This window comes from Notamacropus eugenii, chromosome 7 (genome assembly GCF_028372415.1).
Source record: "Notamacropus eugenii isolate mMacEug1 chromosome 7, mMacEug1.pri_v2, whole genome shotgun sequence".
Taxonomy (NCBI): domain Eukaryota; kingdom Metazoa; phylum Chordata; class Mammalia; order Diprotodontia; family Macropodidae; genus Notamacropus; species Notamacropus eugenii.
In genome coordinates, this window is record NC_092878.1 from 14,123,158 (window position 1) to 14,143,410 (window position 20,253).

Sequence of the window (20,253 nt, forward strand, 5' to 3'; positions counted from 1 at the left end):
TCTCTCTCTAGGGGCAAAGAAAAAAGAGTTTTATAGCAGTACAGGCCCATTTGAAGTGCTGCCTAACAGCAGGTGCACAGAAACAGTAATTATATTGGTTGGCATGAGCTTCTTCCTCCTCGCTACCTCTCCCTCCTCTCATACTATGATGAGATTTCTTTACTGACCCTGGAGACAAGGTCAAGTAGCAAATGTCAGCTACCAGATTCTCCCCTTTCATAGTTCCTGACAGGAAAATAATGTGGAAAAATATTACATGTAGATTATTTCTTATACTTTGCTTTAAGGGCTTCTGGACCCCTGTTCCCTAGGAATATGTTACTTTGCATGTGATTCAATTTACATGTCCTATCAGTGAATAATGTTAATTTCAAGGTTTCTTTGCAATAGGTTTAGTGGATATATTGCATTTCCACTGAAGTTGAACTCTTTCTTTTTTTATCTTTTCAAATTTATCATTTATTTTAAACAGTCTTTTCTTTTTAAATTTTGACTTCCAAATTCTCTCTCTTCCTCTAACTTCCTCCCCCACTGAAAAGAACGCAATATCATATCAATTATATACATCATATCAGGCAAAACATATTTCCATATTAGTCATATTACGCAGGAAGCAAGAGAAACAAAGTGAGGGAATTACACTTCAATTTTCCCTCAGAATTCATTATTTCTCCCTCTAGAGGTAGACAGCATTTTTTCATTTTCATTATGATACCTTTGAAACTGTCTTAGATGATTGTATTGATCAGAGTAGCCACTACTTTCACAGTTGATCATCACCATAACATTGTGGTTGCAGTACACAATGATCTCCTTGTTGTCACTTCACTTATGGCTGTTCATATATATAATATTTTTCTGAAAATATGTCCTACATTCTTTCTTTCCTTCTTTGTTTCAACAGGGATACCATGAGATGCAGTATGGCATATAGGATAGTCAACTATTTTTTAACATTTAATTTTTATTTTATTTTTCTCAATGACATGTAAACAACAATTTTAGCATCTGTTTTTGTTTTTAATGTCTGAATTTCATGTTTTTTCTCTCTTCCTTTCTCTCTCATTCTTGGGAAGGCAGCAAATTTGCTCTGGATTATAGATGCGCAATCATGGAAAACATTTCCTCAGTAGCTATGTTACAAAATTAAATACAGACCAAAAATCCACCAGAAAAATAAAGTAAAAACAATATGCTTTAACCTCCTTTCAGCTTCCATGAGTTCTTTCTCTGGAGATGAAGAGCGTTTTTATCTTGTTCTTTGGAATTGTCATGTATCATTGTATTGTGGAGAAAGCCAAGTCATTTACATTTCTTCATTGTACAATCTTGGTGTTAAATTTGTTCCATGTTCAACTGATTATGTTCATTTCAGTTAGCATCAATTCATGAAAGCCTTTTCAGGTTTTTTGAAGCATTGGACTCATCATTTCTTATAGCACAGTAGTATTGCATTCTAATCATATACCACAATGGATAGGCGTCCCCTCAACTTCCTATTCTTTATCACCACAAAAAGAGTCACTATCAATATTTTTGTCCATATGTGTCCATTTCATTTTTAAAAATCTCTAATGGGACTTTATGGAAAGGTGAGATAAAAATGTCACAGAGAAAGAAGAATCATGGGTGGGTTGAAATTTGCAGTGGAGGAGGAATTATGAGATCCCAAATCCTTCTCAGTACTGAAGCAGAGCCAAAGAGTAATGTAACAGTCATCTTACCTTTCAAATAATTCTCATGAATGCTAGCTAATTTTCAATCCTCGTAGGACTTTTCTCAGGGCATTTTTCATGTCCTTGTTGCGTAGACTGTAGATTAAGGGATTTAAGAGAGGAGTTGCTACCGAGTACCCCAGTGTGACAATCTTCTTCATTTCAGCTGGATTCCCAGAGGATGGGCATACAAATATCGCCATGAGGCTGCCATAGAATAGAGAGACGACCATCAGATGGGATCCACATGTGGAGAATGCTTTCCACCGACCACCACCAGAGGGAATACGAAACACAGCTCTGAGGACCAGGGTGTAGGATCCAACGATGGGGAATAATGATCCCAAGAGAAGTATGGAGTTGAAAGTGTAGCAGATGGATTCAGTAATGGGAGCAGGGACACAGACAAGTCCAAGTAATGGGCCTTGCTCACAGGCAAAATGATCAATGATGTTAGGGCCACAGAAGGGCAGCTGAGATATAAGAACAACAGGTATTGGGCAATAAAGGAATCCACCCACCCAACAGGCAGATATCAGGATGGCACAAAACCCTCCTGTCATGATGGTGGGATAGTGTAATGGATGGCAGATGGCTAGGTATCGATCATATGCCATGACTGATAGGAAGAAACACTCAGCAGTCCCCAAGGAGAAAAAGAAATACAACTGGAAGAAGCAGCCAGAGAAGGAGATGGTCTTGGACTCAGATAGAAAGTTGGCCAATAAGTTGGGAACAGTGGAAGAAACATAGCATATTTCAAGGAAAGCAAAATTCCCCAAGAGGATGTACATGGATGTGTGGAGCTGCTTGTCCCATTTCACTGCACAGACAATGGCTCCATTCCCCAACAGAGTCAGAATGTATACCACCAAGAACAAGGAGAAGAGGAGATTCTGCATTTTCCTGTCACCAGAAAACCCCAGGAGGACAAACTCAGTCACAGTGTGTGTGATTGAGTTGTTAGGCTCCAAAACTGTGGAAAAGACAAGACAACAATGACACAAACTCTCTTGTTTCCATGAAAGCATTGTAAGATGAAAGTTTAAATTTGAATGAAAGCACACTAGTCCACTCTGCAGGTATATGTCCTGTCCTAACTTCTATGGGACATACCCTATTGAAGGGAATGGCATCAGAATTAAACAGGTTTCTGCTTAATCTGAAGGTAAATAGGTAGGACAGATTCAATGCTGAATAGGTCCAGGTATGCTTGGATTCTGGGGGATCACAAGGAATACTCATACTTTGGGCAGTATTTATACAAGTATAGCTGTACCAGCAGAAGCCTTTTAGTGTGCACATAGAAGTGCATATGTACAGGAATCTAAGATCACCAGAGTCTACTGAATGATAGATTTATAGGTAGAAGAGCCTTTTGAAGTCATTTAATGCAGTAATCTCATTTTTCAGCCAGGGAACCTAAATCCCATTGGGCTGGGTGGTTGGGGTGTTATGTGACTTGTCCAAAAATAGACAAATTGCCATTAGCATAGCCATTATTCAAATCCGGGTCTTCTGACACAAAATTCAGCCCTCTTTCCATGGTCATGGTGCCTCAAAAATCCTTACTGTCTCTTTATTTTGTATGGAAATAATTTAGACTCACACATGGGTAGGGGGTAGTCTCAGTAACACCAGGTCTTTTCTTACTGTTTCTACTGCTTAAATATTCTGGCTGATTGAAGCTTCATTGCAGATGGAAATACTTGTGCCCTTATGTAGTGAACCCTTCTACATTTTCACTTACCATCTTGGAGGACTTGCTACCATGCCTAGTATTCCCTGCTAGTGTTAGTCTGAAGCAAGGACTATTTCATTCTGTCTAAACCCTGTTTCTCTAATGTTTAATAAGATTTATCTTTTAATGTCAATATCTCTCATAAATGGGTAAAAATATATCCAATCTCTTCTTAATGTGAAGAAAGTCAGATCTTAAAGTTGAAACCACAATGCCTTTTTTCCATGATATTTGTAGTTAGTGTTACCCGCATTAATACACAGCATTCTTCTTCTCTAGCACAATCTTTGAATGTGAAGGAGCAACATAAATGTTATCATTTCCAGAGGAACCTGTACGTGATAAGTTGTTAAAACTAGAGACAACCATACTGTAACTCTTGTTTGAGCCATTAAAACTAATCTCATATATTTTCATTTTCCTTGACAAGACTAATTCACTCCTATTATTTTGTTTGTCCTTCATTTTTGAAGAGGACTGATGACATCATGGAGATTGATGTTATGACTTGAGTGTGAATTGGATTTAATTTAGGCAGAGTTGTGCAAAGTCATGAGCCTGTATTTCTCCTTCAGAGTTTTAGAATTCCAGTGGCAGGACAAAGCTCAAGATGAATAGCCATGACCCATGATGTGTTGAATGACCTTGGTTTCAACAGTCTGACCAAACTCTAAGTGTTCCACAGTGCCTTCTTTGGTCTCCTTCATGGTTGTTGGAATAAATTGTTCTCATCCCGTCCATTCTGCTAGAGAAAGTCTTCACATACTTGGCATAGGTATCCCCTTAACTCACTGACAGGTTTAAAGTCTGTCAGTTATCCTCAACCTGGTTTGATCCCATCTGTGGATATGGTTTCTTGGGGTGTGGCCTCTCTGCATGTTAGTTCCTTGGGGCTCCAGGTGAGAGTTGAATGAAGGTGGACACCCTGGAGTTAGCACTAGAACTGCTAATCCTCCTAAATGCTCCCTACACCCCCACTCCTTTTTTACTTGAATAATAAAACAAGAGGAAGAAGTTTTTTTATTTGGCAATCCCATATAAGTAGGTCAAATCTTTCTATGCTGGAAACTTGAACACTTGAATGTCTACATCAAACACTTATTAAGGACTTATAGTGTGCAAAGCACTCTAGCATTGAGAAAGATCTATAGATTAGCGCTGACTTGGTCCTGTCTCAATGAAAGTCACAACAATAGAAACAAGCAGATCTGTAAGTGTGAGGACTACAGTATAAAAATATCTGAAAAGATTTTCATTAAATAATGAAAAAAGGAATCAGAACCCTTGGAAACAAGTATGTGCTAACAGCAATCATGTAAAATGACAGGTATGCAACGATGAATGTACACAGAATCACAAATCTGAGAGTGGGAAGAGACCTCAGTATCCCTCTGGTACCATCCATGCTGTGCTTCTTATTGTTTGCCCTTTGTTCTCAAAGTGTTCTCATGACACTGGTGTTCACAAATCTCCACTATAACCTTTCTAGGATGTGATTAGCCAGAGTCTCCTTGAAGTTCTCCATGGAAGGGGAAAGCAAGATGTTTTGAACCTTAGAGGGAATGGCTGGTAAGGCATTTCAGATATTTTAAATGTTGAAATTAATTCATTCCAGTGTAGCCATGAAAGCAAATTTGGCTGTTTTTGGTATTTAACATTGTTTACAGTAAAGCAATAATGCATATGGACTACACTTGAACTAAACCTAGGTAAAAAACCTAGGCTGCCCTTGGATAACAGGTTCACTTACCAAAATTCCTCATTTTGTCCTCCAGTAAGTTTCGAGGGACGAAAAGTTGTACTGTTCTGTATTTGTTTGAATCTGGAGTAAGCACAGAAGAATAAAACATTCAAGACAAGGAATATTTTTGAAATCTTGTTAAATATTAAACTTTTTCAATGAAAAAAGTACATGGCTCAGTTGATAAAGTTTTCTAATTTTTCCAATGGATTGAATTCAAATCTGTGTAACATATAGAGAGATACTATGTTTAAACAGGCAGTGTGGTGTTACTGATGTGTTCGTGTGTGTGTTGACTGATGAAGACAATTACTGGGCAAACAGATTATTTCCAGGTAGAGAAACAAACTTTTCCTAGAACTGTTTTAGCATGCTCAAAATATGTTGCGGTACCCTGCCTACTGTCCCAGGGAAGGGTCAAAAACTCTCCCTCTCTGTAACAAGCTTTCTGTATGTTGCAAACATTGCTATTACTTGCCACAATCGCGGGATTGTCACCCATGGAACAAGGAAGAGAAACAGCATTCCTCCCTAGAGACTGGATCTTGTAAGTCTGAACATCTTGTGTTCTGATATGGTTAGTATTATAAAATCACAAAAAATTTGGTCTGGAAATGACCTTAGAAATCTGAACTAAATGAAACACTGACAGTCTCAGCCTTACAACTTAGCCTTATATGAATTTTATTAGCCAGCAAGTTTTATTTTATCTGGCCCATTCATGGTAAAGGTACAAATAAGCAGAAGGGAGTAGAAATAAGGAGCCTAGGAGTATCATCCTCTGAATTCTAGTAGGAGCCCCCAAGCTATTTCATAGGTACAATTGAGAGGTTCCAACCTTTCCCTTCTCCTCAATGGGAATAGTTAGAGAGATAAGCACTTTTGTTAGACCCTTGGGAGGAAGGCTTATTTTACCTCTTGGTTCAGTGGGTCTCTATTGGGGGTAAGATTAGTGGAAAATTCCTCTGACCTCTCCAGATGGGCCTGTTTGCCACTGGAAAAGGTGAAATAAGAGCAATAAGGAAGTGAGATAGCAAGAATGCTCTTGAAGAGGAACTGATTAATGTTACTATCTGTAAATTATTATATGATGAAATTTGTATAAGAGAAAAAGGAGTGTACCTGCATCCACCTCATAAACCAACTGTTGAATCCACGGAGGTGGATTTTTGAGATCCAATGCCTAACATTCACATGTTGTCGTCTAGTCGCCATGAGTGTCTGTCTTCGTCAGCACTCATACCCATGAAGAACAGATTTACTGTCCTAAGTTTTCCTAGGCTATCTCCACTTCTAGATGGAGGAGAACCCCTAGTTTATTTTGGTTCTCCCTAGAAGAAAACAGCGAACAACTTTAACAAAGAATAGACATCTACATTGTACAATAGAAGCACATACATTAAAGCAGTTATTGTGCTGGTTATAATGCAGACCATTCTCTTGTGGCTATATTGTCATTAATAATTATCAGCTACCTCTTCTATGGTGCTTTAAAGCTTTCAAAGCACATTACCAAGTTATCTCTTTTTATCCTCACTACAACCATGGTAGGATGGTATTGTTATTTATTCTCCAGTCTTATACCTGCAGGTAAATGGGAAGAAAAAGAGAAGTTAAGTGACTTGTCTCCAGGTCATACTTCTAGTTAAGGGTCCAAGACTAGATCTGAACTCAAAGACCTTCTTATTCCAAGTTCAAAACTGTATCTGCTGCATTATCAACTTGCTGGCTCACCTGGGTAAAAGGATCATAGGAGAGAGATTTAGAGTTCAAAGGGACCTCCCATGCTGTCTAATACAATTACCTTATTATCCTGATGAGAAATTGAGGTTCATGGAAGTGAAGTGACTTGTCCCAAGATTGTACAGGCGGTAAGAAACAGAGCCAGGATTTGGATAAAGAGGGAATCAATTCCAGGGAGCTTCTCCTCATGCATCCTAATCTTGAAATAGTTTGGTGGAAGGAGAGGAAAATGGAGTCATGGAACGTCAAAAATTATTTGTATTTCATTTGACTTTTTTTCATGTCTGATAATACTGGGAACCCATTATCATGTAGTGATTTGAACTGTGTGTAACTGATCCAATTTATTTTTCCTATCAGCAATTATCACTAATCCCCAGGTTTCCAAGATCCACAGTTCCCCCATTTCTGTTAGTGCACAGCCCCTACATTTCATAATATTTTGGCTTGATTTCCCTCTGGAGTCTGACTAATGAGACACCAGAGTCAAAGTAAAATGCTTCAGAAATCTCAGGAACTCTTTCCTCTGTGTGACAATCATTTTTCACTGAGGAAATTTCTTCTCTCTGCAGGGAAATGAGTATGTGGTCTTCATTTGTGACATACCTGCCTTCTCTTCTTTCCTAATAGTAGGCTGACCTTACATAACTGGTATCATTCAGTTAACATTTTTCATTTGATTTCTCCCCACCCCCTCAAAATGTGGTGTATGCCAGTCATACAGTTTATTTCATTCCATTTGAACTTTGGTGAATACTTGTCCTTCCCAATTAGTAGTGGCATAGTTGTTAGAGTCCTTGACCTGGATTTAGGAAGATATATTTTTTGAATCTTGGTACTGACATTCAGTTTTATATATGACTATGGGAAAGTCCCTAAAATCAATCATATACTGAGTATAATTGGGGAATTGGACAGTGGGAGTCTATTCTCAGAGGATGTATGGACAGTGTGATCTGCCTGATTCCAAATGAGGTGGTAGATGAAGTTTGGTGAAGTTACCTGTGGAATTGCAAGGTAATATGTATTTGAAATGCCCTGTCACTCAATTCAGCGAATGTTCTCAGGTTATTTTCTGTGTTCCTTTTGATAGACTACTGAAACAACAGAAGGAATGCTTACAAAAGTTCCTTGAGGTGTCATTGAGGCCCACCTTTTCCTTTTCTCTTGTCCAGTGAGGAGCACAAGGCATTATTTGGCCCAATATTGTGGGACCTGCAACCTGGTGAGTTTTGGCTATCATAGTGCCAATTATTATTTGGAGTGTACCAAACCCTTAGAGGCACGTAGGTAGCACAGTCTATAGAACTCTGGGATTGGAATCAGGAAATCTCATCTTCCTGTGTGTGTATCTGGCCCCAGATACTTAGTAACTGTGTGACCCTGGTTACACCACTTAGCTCAGTTTGCCTGAGTTTCTCATCTACAAAATGGGCTGGAGAAACAAATGGCCAATGTTTCCAGCTCAGGAAAGTCCAAGTAGGGCATGAGTAGACAACAGTAACAAAAACAATCAGATCATCTATGGATAGAATCGTTGTGTAGCATCCTCTTTTTTTCTTATAACTTCTATCCTCTCCTTTCCATCTTCACCACCACCCTGGTAGTTCAGACCTTCTTTACCTCATGCTTGGACTACTATAATTTCTTCTTGATTTGTCTTTCTTCCTGTAGCCTCTCTCAGCAATAATCAGTCCTGTGGAAGTTATGTGACCCTACTGCCCAAAGATCTTCAATGCCCAAAGATCTGTTACCTTCATTGAATGAAATCCAAATAACTTGTCAGTCTGCAAGGTCTTTTCCAGTTCTTACATGCTATGCTTCTCAATTCTGTATCCTTGTTGATATTCAAAGCCCAATCTAGTTTTCTGAGTAATACATTAACCGGCACACCTCAATGGAAAGAAAAGTCCTCAGAATGTAATTTTGAGGTTTCAACTAAGCCTGAACTAGAGTTATTGAGTGATTACTTCGACCAAATGGTCATAGATACAGGAAACAATAACGGAAGTCCACAGAACAAGCCTCTCTGAATTCCTTCCTTTAGAGGAAGGCAATCATGCTTGCTGGATATGCCAGAAGAGAACAATCTTTTGGGACCCAAAGCACCAGGAATGTGTTGCTTCTTCCCAAGTCAAGTCTGAGGTCCTCCTTCTATCTTGTACTTGCTCGCTATGCATTTTCAATCTTGTGAGGACTGGTTTAAAATATATCTGCAAATGGTCAGTTACAGCTAGATACTGAATTTTCCTGGCTAATCATACATAGCCTGTATTCTAGCAGAGATGCTTATACAGTCTACTGATCTCGAGGCTATCCTAGAAAGGTTTCTTTTTAAAAATTATTTATTTTATTCAAAATTTATGAAATAAGCAAGCATTCCTTAAACATAGTAGAATAGAAAAAAAGATGCTTTTATGTGAAAATGTAAATCTATTGTGTAAAACTTACTATTTCTTTTAAATATATACTAAAGTTTTCATATAGCTTTCTTTTTCTTCCCTTGTTCCTTCACCTGATTGCTATGATTAAACACAAAAATGTGTATATATGTAAAGTCATCCTATATACATTCTTATTTATCAGTTCTTTATTTGGATGCAGATAATATCTTCTTTCACAGGCCTTTTGGAATGAATTTGGGTATTTATAACAGCCAAAATGACTTCCTTGTTTTAATTTTTTTTTTATTAATACCAGAACACAAATATAGAATAGAGAAAAAAACAAAAACATACCATCAACTTAAATGCTGGAACTTCAATATAAAGTAAAAAGGACAAAAAAAGCATACCACGTGCATAGCAGAAAACAAGAGAAGATTCAAAATATACGATGATAAATTTTCAATTCAAGAAAGCCTGTATGATAAATAATGCACTCTGGATTGAAAACTGCCCATCTTTCCTTTGCTTCCTTGGAAGTTTTCTTTGCTTCTCTTTTGTGAACTTTTCTACTTTGTTCCTTTCTCCCCCTTATTCTGTCATCCAAGGGTACAAATAAGTTTGGATCTCTCTCTCTCTCTCTCTCTCTCTCCATATATATAGTGTATGTATAGACATAAACATATATACATACACATATAGACACATACTTTCACAAACAAATTCTACTCCTGATCTATGTTTTTATGTTAGTGCACCTCTTGTTTCCTATCCCTCTTGCCTCCTCTCCTTTACTTCAATCTGCTACCTTGCCCTCCTGTTTACCTACTCACCTACCCCCCTCTAAGGATCCTCCCTTTCCTCCAATTCCCATAAATCTAAGCATTCTTCCATACCCCACTTTTACTCTTTCCCTCACCCTCTGCTCTAAAGGTCCCTCCCTTGTCCTTTCCCTGGTTCCTATGCCCCTTCCATTTTATTTTTTATGAATTTAGAAGAGTTTTATACTCTTCTAGATATACACGTGTAGTTTCCTCTTTATCCCACTCCTGATGAAAGTAGGTTACCAAGACTAGCAGCCCTGCTCCCCCATCTAATTCTTTCATATGTATTCTTCTTCTTGTATAAAATAATCACTTTTTAACTGTTGCTAAATGGTTTTGCTTTTTGAATCCACATCATACTCAGGTTTCCCCCAATAATTCTTATGAGCTACCAAATTATTGATAGGAATCTGAGACATACCTTTTACATACATAAAAAGTAAATGGTCTGTCCTTATTGAATCCCTTATAATCAGTCTTTGGTATGTACCTTATATTTCTCTTGGCTTTTGTATGTCAAATGTTCTATAACTTCAGGTTTTTTAAAAACAAAGTCTTGAAAGCCTGACAGTTTATCAAATGTCCATTTTTTCCTTTAATAATTATGTTTACATACATACATTTTCAGCCATAGCCCCAGTTCTTTTGCACATATGTATAGTGTTCTGAGTCCTATGATCCTTTAATGTCTCTGCTTCTAGGTCTTGCATGATTCTAATTGTGGCACCATCAAATTTAATTTTTGTTTTTCTTAAAATAAAAATCTTTGAACTTGGGGTATCAGAATTTGACTATGATATCCCTACAAGTATTCCTCATAGGATCTCTTTTAAGTGATGATCAATGAATGTTTTCTATTTCTACTGTCCCTCCTTGTTCTAAAACTTCAAGACAATTTTCTTTAATTATTTTTTTTAAACTGTAACTTTCAGTTAGTCTGATTATTTTCATGTTTTTTTCTTCTTGATCTATTCTCCAAATCTGTTTTTTTCTTATAAGATTTTTCACTTTCTGTTCTATTTTTTTCATTATTCACATTTTGTTTAGTTATTTCTTGATTTCTGTAATTTTGCTGGCTTCACCATGCCGAATTATAATTTCAAGGTGACATTTTCTTCCTTCAGATTCTGCATTTCCTTTTCTAATTGGTTGACTTTCACAAATTTCTTATTTTTCTTGGACTATTTTTTTAAAATTTTTTTCCTCCATCACTGTCATTGAATTTTTAAAGTCTTTTTAAAGGTCTTCTATGAATTCTTTTTGGGAAAGTGATCATTTGATATTAACTCTTTGTGGGTTTCTTCCTTTCAATATCTTTCTCTGAAGATGAACCCTGGTCTTCTCTATTCCCATAATACCTTTCTATAGTTGGATTCTCTCTCCTTACCTGTGCATTTTTTTTGTAGTAACAGTTTAATTTCTGTAATCACCTCTAGCCCTGAGGTATGGAGTATGATGCCTCTTGCCCCAGGTCTTCACTTCTCCCCTCTAACATGGAACAAAAGCCAAACCTCCAATATCTGGTAAATACTCACAACCAAGGGCTTTCTGCCCCATTTTTTCTGTACTTACTAGGTATGTGCTGGTTTCTTATCACCCTGCCCCTCTTCGCAACACAGTTGGATCTGGCATTCCTTGTCTGTAGAGTTTTCCTGGAACTTCCCAGCTCAGACACCCAACTCCCCTCACTAACCAAGGAGTAAAAGTTCCTTTGACTTGGGCCAAGGTAGCCTGTGAAACCAACTAACTCTAGGGCTTGCCATTTGCTGTTTAAGTGCCTTGCTTCTTGTGGTTAAAAGGGACCCTGGCCTGGAGGTGTTTACTCTTCACCAGGAACAAACCTTGTTCTAGGATTTTCTTTCTCTTCTTGAATTTCCAGGTAAGACCCCTCTTGTGCTTGTATTCTTATTTATTTTTGCCTGTGTTTTGTTCCCTCTAAGGTGCTATCTTATCTCTTTTGTGGGAAAATCTTGAGAGCTTGGAATTTTCTGATCTACTCTTGCCATCTTCCCAGAATCCTCCATCAAAGTTGATCTTAAAATAATATTGCTGTTACTGTATACAATGCTTTCTTGGTGCTACTCATTTCACTTTTTGTTACTTTGTGCAATTCTATCTTTGTTTTTCTAAAATCATTAAGCTCATCATTTCTAATAGCACAGGAGTGTAGGTGTTTGCTTACATGCAGCTCATATGGGTTACATTTTCATCTTTCTAGCAGCAGTTTTATCTACTTGTCTTCCCTAACCTGTAACTTATTCTATACTTGAATTGATTACCACCTTTCCCAAAATATGATGTATATTTCTCCATCTTGGTGCCTTGAGTCCTGCTGCTTCCTTCCCTTCATATAGACATGTTATATAGCCCCATTTACTCCAACTGGGTACTCAGAATTAGGCATGTTCTCTCCATATACCCATATAACATATGACTTCTCATAGGAAAACTAAATGGGCTACTTCGAGTCTCTTTCTGGAAATTTATAGGATTTAGGAATAATTTAGTTTAACAGGAAGAGACATGGAGTCCTAGCAGAAGTAAATGGATGAAGTAGAAGATCATTGTTACTTGGAACCAAAATTCACAATGGAAGATATGATATTGAAACATAAAGGTGAAGGCATAATGGAATCCTGCATACCTTATTATGAGGTGATCCTTATAGGCACAAGCCCTTGTTGGTAAATTCAACACAGTAAATTTCTGTACCTCAGGTTTCTCTGTCATGGGGCATACGTTATGACTCCATGCAGGAAGAACTGTAGATTGTAAAGTTAAGGTTCACTCATGGACTTTGGGAATGAATAGAAATATCAGTGGTTTCTTGTGGAGGCTCAGTGTTGGGAGGAGTTGTATTGAGAATGCCGATTTCTAATAGGAGAAAACTCTACTCTAATAGGGGACAGAGAGAGGAGGGAGAAAGCATTAATTCAACACCTACTCTTTGCCAGGCTCTGTGCTAAGCATTTTATAAATATTGTCTTATTTGATCACACAGCCTATTATTATGCACATTAACATGTATTATGGATTATTGTCCCCTAAAACACAAAAATTATGTTCTTCAATGCATGCCAGAACAAATAAAAGGGATTCACTGTAGGTGTGACTCAATTCAATTTTTCTGAGGAAGAATTATATGATATATAGTTATAGAATGAAAAGATAGCTTATCCATTATGGTCTCCTTATCAAATAGTCATGGAGAAAACTAAGAAGAGAAAACATGAATTTAATCTTCTCCCTTCAAACTAGTTATAGTCTCTTCTAGAATCTGAGTTTGGGAGTCTATGCTCTCCAAGTCTTTGCTCTTATCTCTGTTCTACACTTACTTGTTACCCAACATGTTACAAAGCTTTATAACAACAATTCATTAACTCTGCAGCTTAGCTCTGGCAGAGTGCAGAACAGATGGTACATGAACAGAATATTCTGGATTATTTGTAGTACTTAATGCATAAAGGAAAGCAGACCCTGGTGATGATCATCTTTGATGCTGTCTTTACTTGGAGGTTGATATATGTAGGGTGTATTGAAGAGGAAGTTCAGGAAAACCTGAGTCACTTTCCTGGATCACTTTCTTTACTAGTTGAGTAGATAAAGTTATGAGGTGCATGGTATATGATATTTCTATTTAGCAGTCAATAGCTAGAAACTCTTGAAATCTGATCCCTGATGAAGGGGCTTTGAAAGGGAGGAAGAGAAGGCAAAGTCAGTTAGAGTCCCATGGGACAGAATTTGTTTTTCAAATAAATGGTTTCCATGACATCCCAAGTGTCTTTGCAAGAATCCTTGGTTGCTGCCTTAAGTGTCCCTTCTACACTACCTCCTTCTTCCTCATTCATAGTAGACTGGTTTCTAAGACTAGCCAGTGAAGAAAATCCATGTTTGGGGATATATCTGGATGGATATCATGTCACGTTCATTTCTCTAATTATATAGCTAGTATTTGCCAAAACATCCCCCACATATGTATTCTCATTTAAGACATTTCTTTCATTTTTTGTTCTATCGTTTTTTAAACTCATTTCTGCAAATCTTATTAGGAGCAGACAGTACAACGAAAGAGAGAAGGAATGATTTGGTAGCAATCTATGCTCTGAGAGAGTTGCCTAGGGCACTGAAATGTTAATTCCTTTTCCCAGTGTCCCACAGCCAGGACATGTCAAATGCAGGACTTGAGCCCTGTTCTTACTGCCTTCAGGGTTGGCTTTCTGCTCACTAGACCACATTGCCTCTGCAGAGAAGTAAGTGCTAAGTAAATGAGGGTGGTGGTGGAATGGTGGAAGAGATTAAGCATGTGTCAATCACTTACTATGTGCCAGACACTATGCCAAGGACTTTATGAATATTATCTCACTTGATTTTAATACACCTATGAAGTAGGTACTATCATTGTCATGGTTCAGTCATTCAGTCATGACCAGGTCTTCGTGACACTGTGGGCCATAGTGTCTTTAGGTTTTTCTTGGTAAAAAAGCTGTAGTAGTTTTCCATTTCCTTCTTCAGTAGATTAAGGCAAATAGAGGTTAAGCAATTTGCCCAGGATCACCCAGGCAGTCAATATTTGAGGCCAGATTTGAAATCATGTCTTCCTTACTCCAGGCCTGGCATTCTGTCCACTAAACTACCTAGCTGTCCCCTGCTGTTACTATTATCCCCATTTTATATGAAGGTAGACAGACTAGGTCAAGTGACCTAGTTATGTTGGGGTATACTGGCTAGATTTTTTTCTTAAAGACCATGCCTTAAACCTAATTCACTTAGGCTCCCATTGCTTGGACAATAGGTCCTTGCCAAAGTGCCACTTAATGGTCACTTTTTGGGTCCTTCTGGTTCAGAGTGAAGGTAAATAATAATTGTTTCTCTTTTGGCCAGCAACTGTGAGTGTCTTCTGCCAGTCTGATTTTTGTTTCGATTCAAGGGTCATACCTTGATTTTCTTTTTAAGCAGGATTATTTGCTGAATGAGAGTTACCTCACTCAAAGTGAGACCTGGCAAATCCTTAGCTTAAAAGAACCAAGGTCTCCCACTGTATCCTGGGCCATCTCCAGTCATCTTGATCTACATCTGACCATTGAACCCAGATGTCTCTGGAGGAGAAAGTGAGGCTGGTGATTTTTTATAACCCTCTCTCACTCACATCCAATTCATTTGCAAGTCATGTCATCATATTCGAGATGGCGTGGTCCTGGAGAAGGAAGGATAAACCAGAGCCACAACCTTTGAGGGTCATACAACTAGTTAGATGTCTGAAGCAGTAATTATACTGGTTGGCATAAGGTTCTTGCTCTTGCTCTTCCCCCTCCCCCGCACCTTTCCCTGCCCTCATACCATGTTGAGATTGCTTGACTGAGACACGAGATGAGGTCAGGTAGCAAATGTCAGCCACCAGATTCTCCCCTTTCATTGTTCCAGATAGGAAAATACTGTGAAAAAATATTACATGTAAGTTATTTCTTATATATGTCCTTTCCATTTTAAAAAATCTCTATGATGATTTTATGGAAAGATGAGATAAAAAAAGTCACAGAGAATGAAGGATCATGGTTGAGTTGCAATTGGCAATGGAAGACAAATTATGAGATCTCAAATCCTTCTCAGAGCCAATGAGTAATATTATAGTCATCTTACCTTCCAAATAATTCTCATGAACTCTAGCTAATTTTCAGTCCTCCTAGGACTTTTCTCAGGGCATTTTTCATATCTTTGTTGCGTAGACTGTAGATTAGGGGATTTAAGAGAGGAGTTACTACTGAGTACCCCAGTGTGACAATCTTTTTCATTTCAGCTGGATTCCCAGATGTTGAGCATAGAAATGTCACCACGAGGGAGCCGTAAAATAGAGACACAACCACCAGATGGGATCCACATGTGGAGAAGGCTTTCTGCTGGCCAGCACCAGAGGGAATACGAAATACAGCTCTGAGGACCAGGGTGTAGGATCCAATGATAGGGAATAATGATCCCAAGATAATCATGGAGTTGAAAGTGTAGCAGGTGGATTCAGTAACAGGAGCAGGGACATAGACAAGTGCAAGTAACGGGCCTTGCTCACAGGCAAAGTGATCAATGATGTTAGGGCCACAGAAGGGCAGCTGAGATATAAGAATAGTGGGAACCAGGTAATAAAGGAATCCACCCACCCAACAGGCGGATATCAGGGTGGCACAAAACCATCCTGTCATGATGGTGGGATAGTGTAATGGATGGCAGATGGCTAGGTACCGATCATATGCCATGACTGATAGAAAAAGACACTCAGCAGACCCAAAGGAGTAAAAGAAATACAACTGGAAGAAGCAGCCAGTGAAGGTGATGGTCTTGGACTCAGATAGAAAGTTGGCCAACATGTTGGGAACTGTCGAAGAAACATAACATATTTCAAGGAAAGCAAAGTTCCCCAAGAGGATGTACATGGGTGTGTGGAGCTGCTCGTCCCATCTCACTGCACAGACAATGGTTCCATTCCCCAACAAAGTCAGTATATATACCATCAAGAACAAGAAAAAGAGGAGATTCTGCACTTCTCTGTGACCAGAAAACCCCAGGAGGACAAACACAGTCACAGTGTGTGTGATTGTTCTGTTAGGCTCCAAAACTGTGGGAAAGATAAGAGAAAAATGACACAAACTGTCTTTTTTTTTTCCCCAAGAAAGCATTCTAAGAAAAACGTTTAAATTTGAACGGAAAACACACTGGTCCATTGTGCAACTAGATATCTTGTCCTTATTTCCTATGGGACATACCCTTGTGAAGGGAATAACATCAGAATTAAACAGGTTTCTGCGTAATGTGAAGGTAAATAGGTATGACATATTCAATGCTGAACACGTGCAGTTATGCTTGGATTCTGGGGGATCACATGTATTACTCATACTCTGGGTATACTTTATGCAAGTATATCTGCACCAACAGAAGACATTTAGTGTGCCCATAGAAGGACATACACACAGGAACCTAAGATCACCAGAATGTACTGAATCATAGATTTATAGGTAGAAGGGACCTTTGAAGTCATCTAATTCAGTGATCTCATTTTTCCACCAGAAATCCTGATGACATCGGGCTGGGTGGTGGGGGTATTATGTGACTTGTCCACAGATAGACAAATAGCCATTAGCATAGCCATTATTCAAACCCAGGTCTTCTGATCTGAAATTCAGCCCTCCTTCCATGGTCATGGTGCCTCAAGAATCTTTACTATCTCTTTATTTTGCAAGGAAATTATCTAGATTCACAAATGGGTAGGGGGTAGTCTGAGTAACACTAGTCTTTTTATTACTGTTTCTGCTGCTTTAATATTCTGGCTGATTGAAGCTTCATGGCAGAAGGAAATACTTGTGCCCTTATCTAGTGAAAGCCTTCTACCCGCTCGCCTTCCACCTTGGAAGACTTGCTACCCTGCCTAGTATTCTGGGCTAGCATTAGTTGGAAAGAAGGACTATTTCATTCTGTCTGACCCTTGTTTCTTTAAATCTTAGTAAAATTTGTTTTTTAATGTTCATATCTCTTGTAATTGGGTAAAAATGTGTCCATTTTCTTCTTAGTTTAAAGTAAGTTGAAATCACAGTGACTTATGTTTCCCCTGATATTTGTAGCCAGTGTTCTTTACATTAAAGTACAGGATTATTCTTCTACTAGCATGGTCTTTCAACGTAAAGGAAGAATGTAAATGTTTTCAACTTCAGATGAACCTGTATATGATAGGTTGCTAAAACTAGAAATAACCATAGTGTAATTCTTTTTTTTGCCATTAAAACTGGTCACATATCCTTTCATTTATCTTGACAAGACTTATTCACTCCTATTTTATTGCTTGCTCTTCATTTTGGACCAATAACATCATGTTATGACTTGAATGTGAACTGGATTTTAAGTGAGACAGAGGTCTGTAAAGCCATGAACCTCACTGTCTCCTTCCGAGTTTTAGAAGTCCAGTGGCAGAACAAAAGTCAAGATGAACAGCCATGATCCATGATGCAGTGGATGACCTTTGTGTCTTTGTTGTCTGACCAAACTCTCAGTGCACCACAGTGGCTGTTTCAGCCTCCTTCATCGTTGTTGGAATAAATTGTTCTCGTTCCATCCATTTTGATAGAGAAAATCTTCACATGCCTGACCTAGACATTCCCTTAACTCACTGTCAGATTTGAAGTCTGTCAGTTACCCACAACCTGGTTTCAGCTTCTCTGTGGGGTGTGGCCTTTTTTCATGCTAGTTCCTTGGAATTCCAGGTGAGAGTTGAATGAAGGTGGACACTCTGAAGTTAGTATCAGAAGTTCTAATCCTCCCTAAGCATATCCTACAACTCCATTCCTTTTTTACTTGAACAATGCAACAAGAGAAATAAGAATTTTTTTTTGATAAACCAAAATAAGTAGGTCACATTTATCTAGAGTGAAAACATGAACACTTCAGCATCTACATAAAGATACCTAGCCTTCATGTATCAAACATTTATTAAGCACTTATAGTGTGCAAAGTGCTGTGGCATGGAGGAAGGTCTACAGATTAGCAAAGACTTGTTCTCTGCCTCCGTGAAAGTTACAACAATGGAAATATCCAGATGTATAAGGATAGGGAGTACAGTATAAAAATATCTGAAAAGATTTTTATTAAATAATGCAAAGAAAGAAATCATAATCCATGGAACCAAGTACATACTAACAACAATCATGTAAAATGACAGGTGTACATTAATGAATGTATCACAAATCACAAATCTGAGAGTTGGAAGAGACCTCAGCATCCCTGTGCTGTAACCTATGCTGTGATTGACATTGTTTGTCCTTCCTTCTCAAAGAGGACCATGACACCAACGTTAAATGAACCTCCACTAGAACCTACCTAGGAAATGATCAGCCAGACTCTCCTTGAAAACCTCCAAGGAGGGGGAAATTGGTTGAATCTTAGAGGGGGTGACTGCTAAGTTATTTCAGATATTTTATAGGCTGAAATTAATTCATTCCAATGTTGTCATAAACAGAAGTTTAGCTGTTTTTGATATTTAATATTGTTTACAACAAAGCAATAAAACACATCGACTATTATCACACTAGATCTAGGACAAAATAATAGATTGTTTTGGATAACATCCTCACTTACCCAAATTCATCCTGTTATCCTCCATTAAGTTTAGAAAGAAGAAGGGTTGTATTATTTTGTACTTGTTCCAATCTGGAGGAAACAGAAGAATGACATTTTCACCACAAGTGTATATTTTTGAAATCATGTTAAATATTAGACTTATTTCAATGAAAAGAGTACATGGTTCTCAGTTGACATGGTTTTCATGGCAGTGGACATTTTTCCAATGGATTTAATTCAAATCTGTATAACATATAGAGGAGATACTATGTTTAAACAGGCAGTGGAGTGTTAGTGAAATGTGTGTGTGTATGTGTGTGTCGAAGACAATTACTGTGTTAATAGTTCATTTCCAGGTGGAGAAAGAAAACTTTCCTAGAACTGTTGTAGCATAAATATATTGAGGCAATCTGCCTACTGTTTTAGTGAAAGGTCAAACATTTCCCCCACTCCAAAACAAGAGTCTTGTGCATTGTAAATGTTGTTATTACTTGTCAAAATCACAGGATTATCATCCATGGAACCAGGAAGAAAGCCTCCTTACTCAGAACCTGGATCTTGACATCTGAGTATCTTGGCTTCTGATATGGTTAGTGTGATAGAATCACAAAAATTTAGATCTGGAAAAGACTTTAGAGAACTGAACTAAATGAAACACTGATAATCTCAGCCCTAAAATTTAACCAGCAGCACACCCTGGTTCTTCTTCCCCAGAAACTGGAGCTTCTAAGTCTGAGCATTTTGTCTTCTGACCTGGTTAGTATGATAGAATCACAAAAACTTAGATCTGGAAAAGACCTTAGAGAACTGAACTAAATGAAACACTGACAGTCTCAGCTCTACAACTTAACCCCCTGTGAATTTTATTAGACAGCAGATTTTATTTTATTTGACACACTTATGGTGAAGGTACAAATAAGCAGAGGAATAGAAACGATGAGCCTAGGGATTTCATCTTCTGGGTTCTAGTAGTTGACCTCACACTATTTCATAGAGCAATTGAAAGACTCCA

The 20,253-nt window shown here is 38.1% G+C and overlaps 2 protein-coding genes across 2 annotated transcripts; both read right to left on the minus strand.

Moving 5' to 3' along the window:
- Positions 1 to 1,747: 1,747 nt before the first annotated feature.
- On the minus strand, positions 1,748 to 2,617 carry LOC140513710 (olfactory receptor 11H6-like). The gene has a single exon (XM_072623608.1). It carries the CDS (start codon positions 2,615 to 2,617, stop codon positions 1,748 to 1,750), a length of 870 nt encoding a protein of 289 aa, XP_072479709.1.
- Positions 2,618 to 15,808: 13,191 nt separating this feature from the next.
- On the minus strand, positions 15,809 to 19,269 carry LOC140514058 (olfactory receptor 11H6-like). The gene is made up of 2 exons (XM_072624036.1): positions 19,260 to 19,269; positions 15,809 to 16,752 (listed from the first exon to the last, which is right to left on the minus strand). Exons 1-2 carry the CDS (start codon positions 19,267 to 19,269, stop codon positions 15,809 to 15,811), a joined length of 954 nt encoding a protein of 317 aa, XP_072480137.1.
- Between the last annotated feature and the right edge of the window lie 984 nt (positions 19,270 to 20,253).

What these genes read in the sequence shown, in the direction of transcription:
- LOC140513710 (XM_072623608.1), bottom strand. Translation starts at nt 2,617, where the DNA reads ATGCAGAATCTCCTCTTCTCCTTGTTCTTGGTGGTATACATTCTGACT.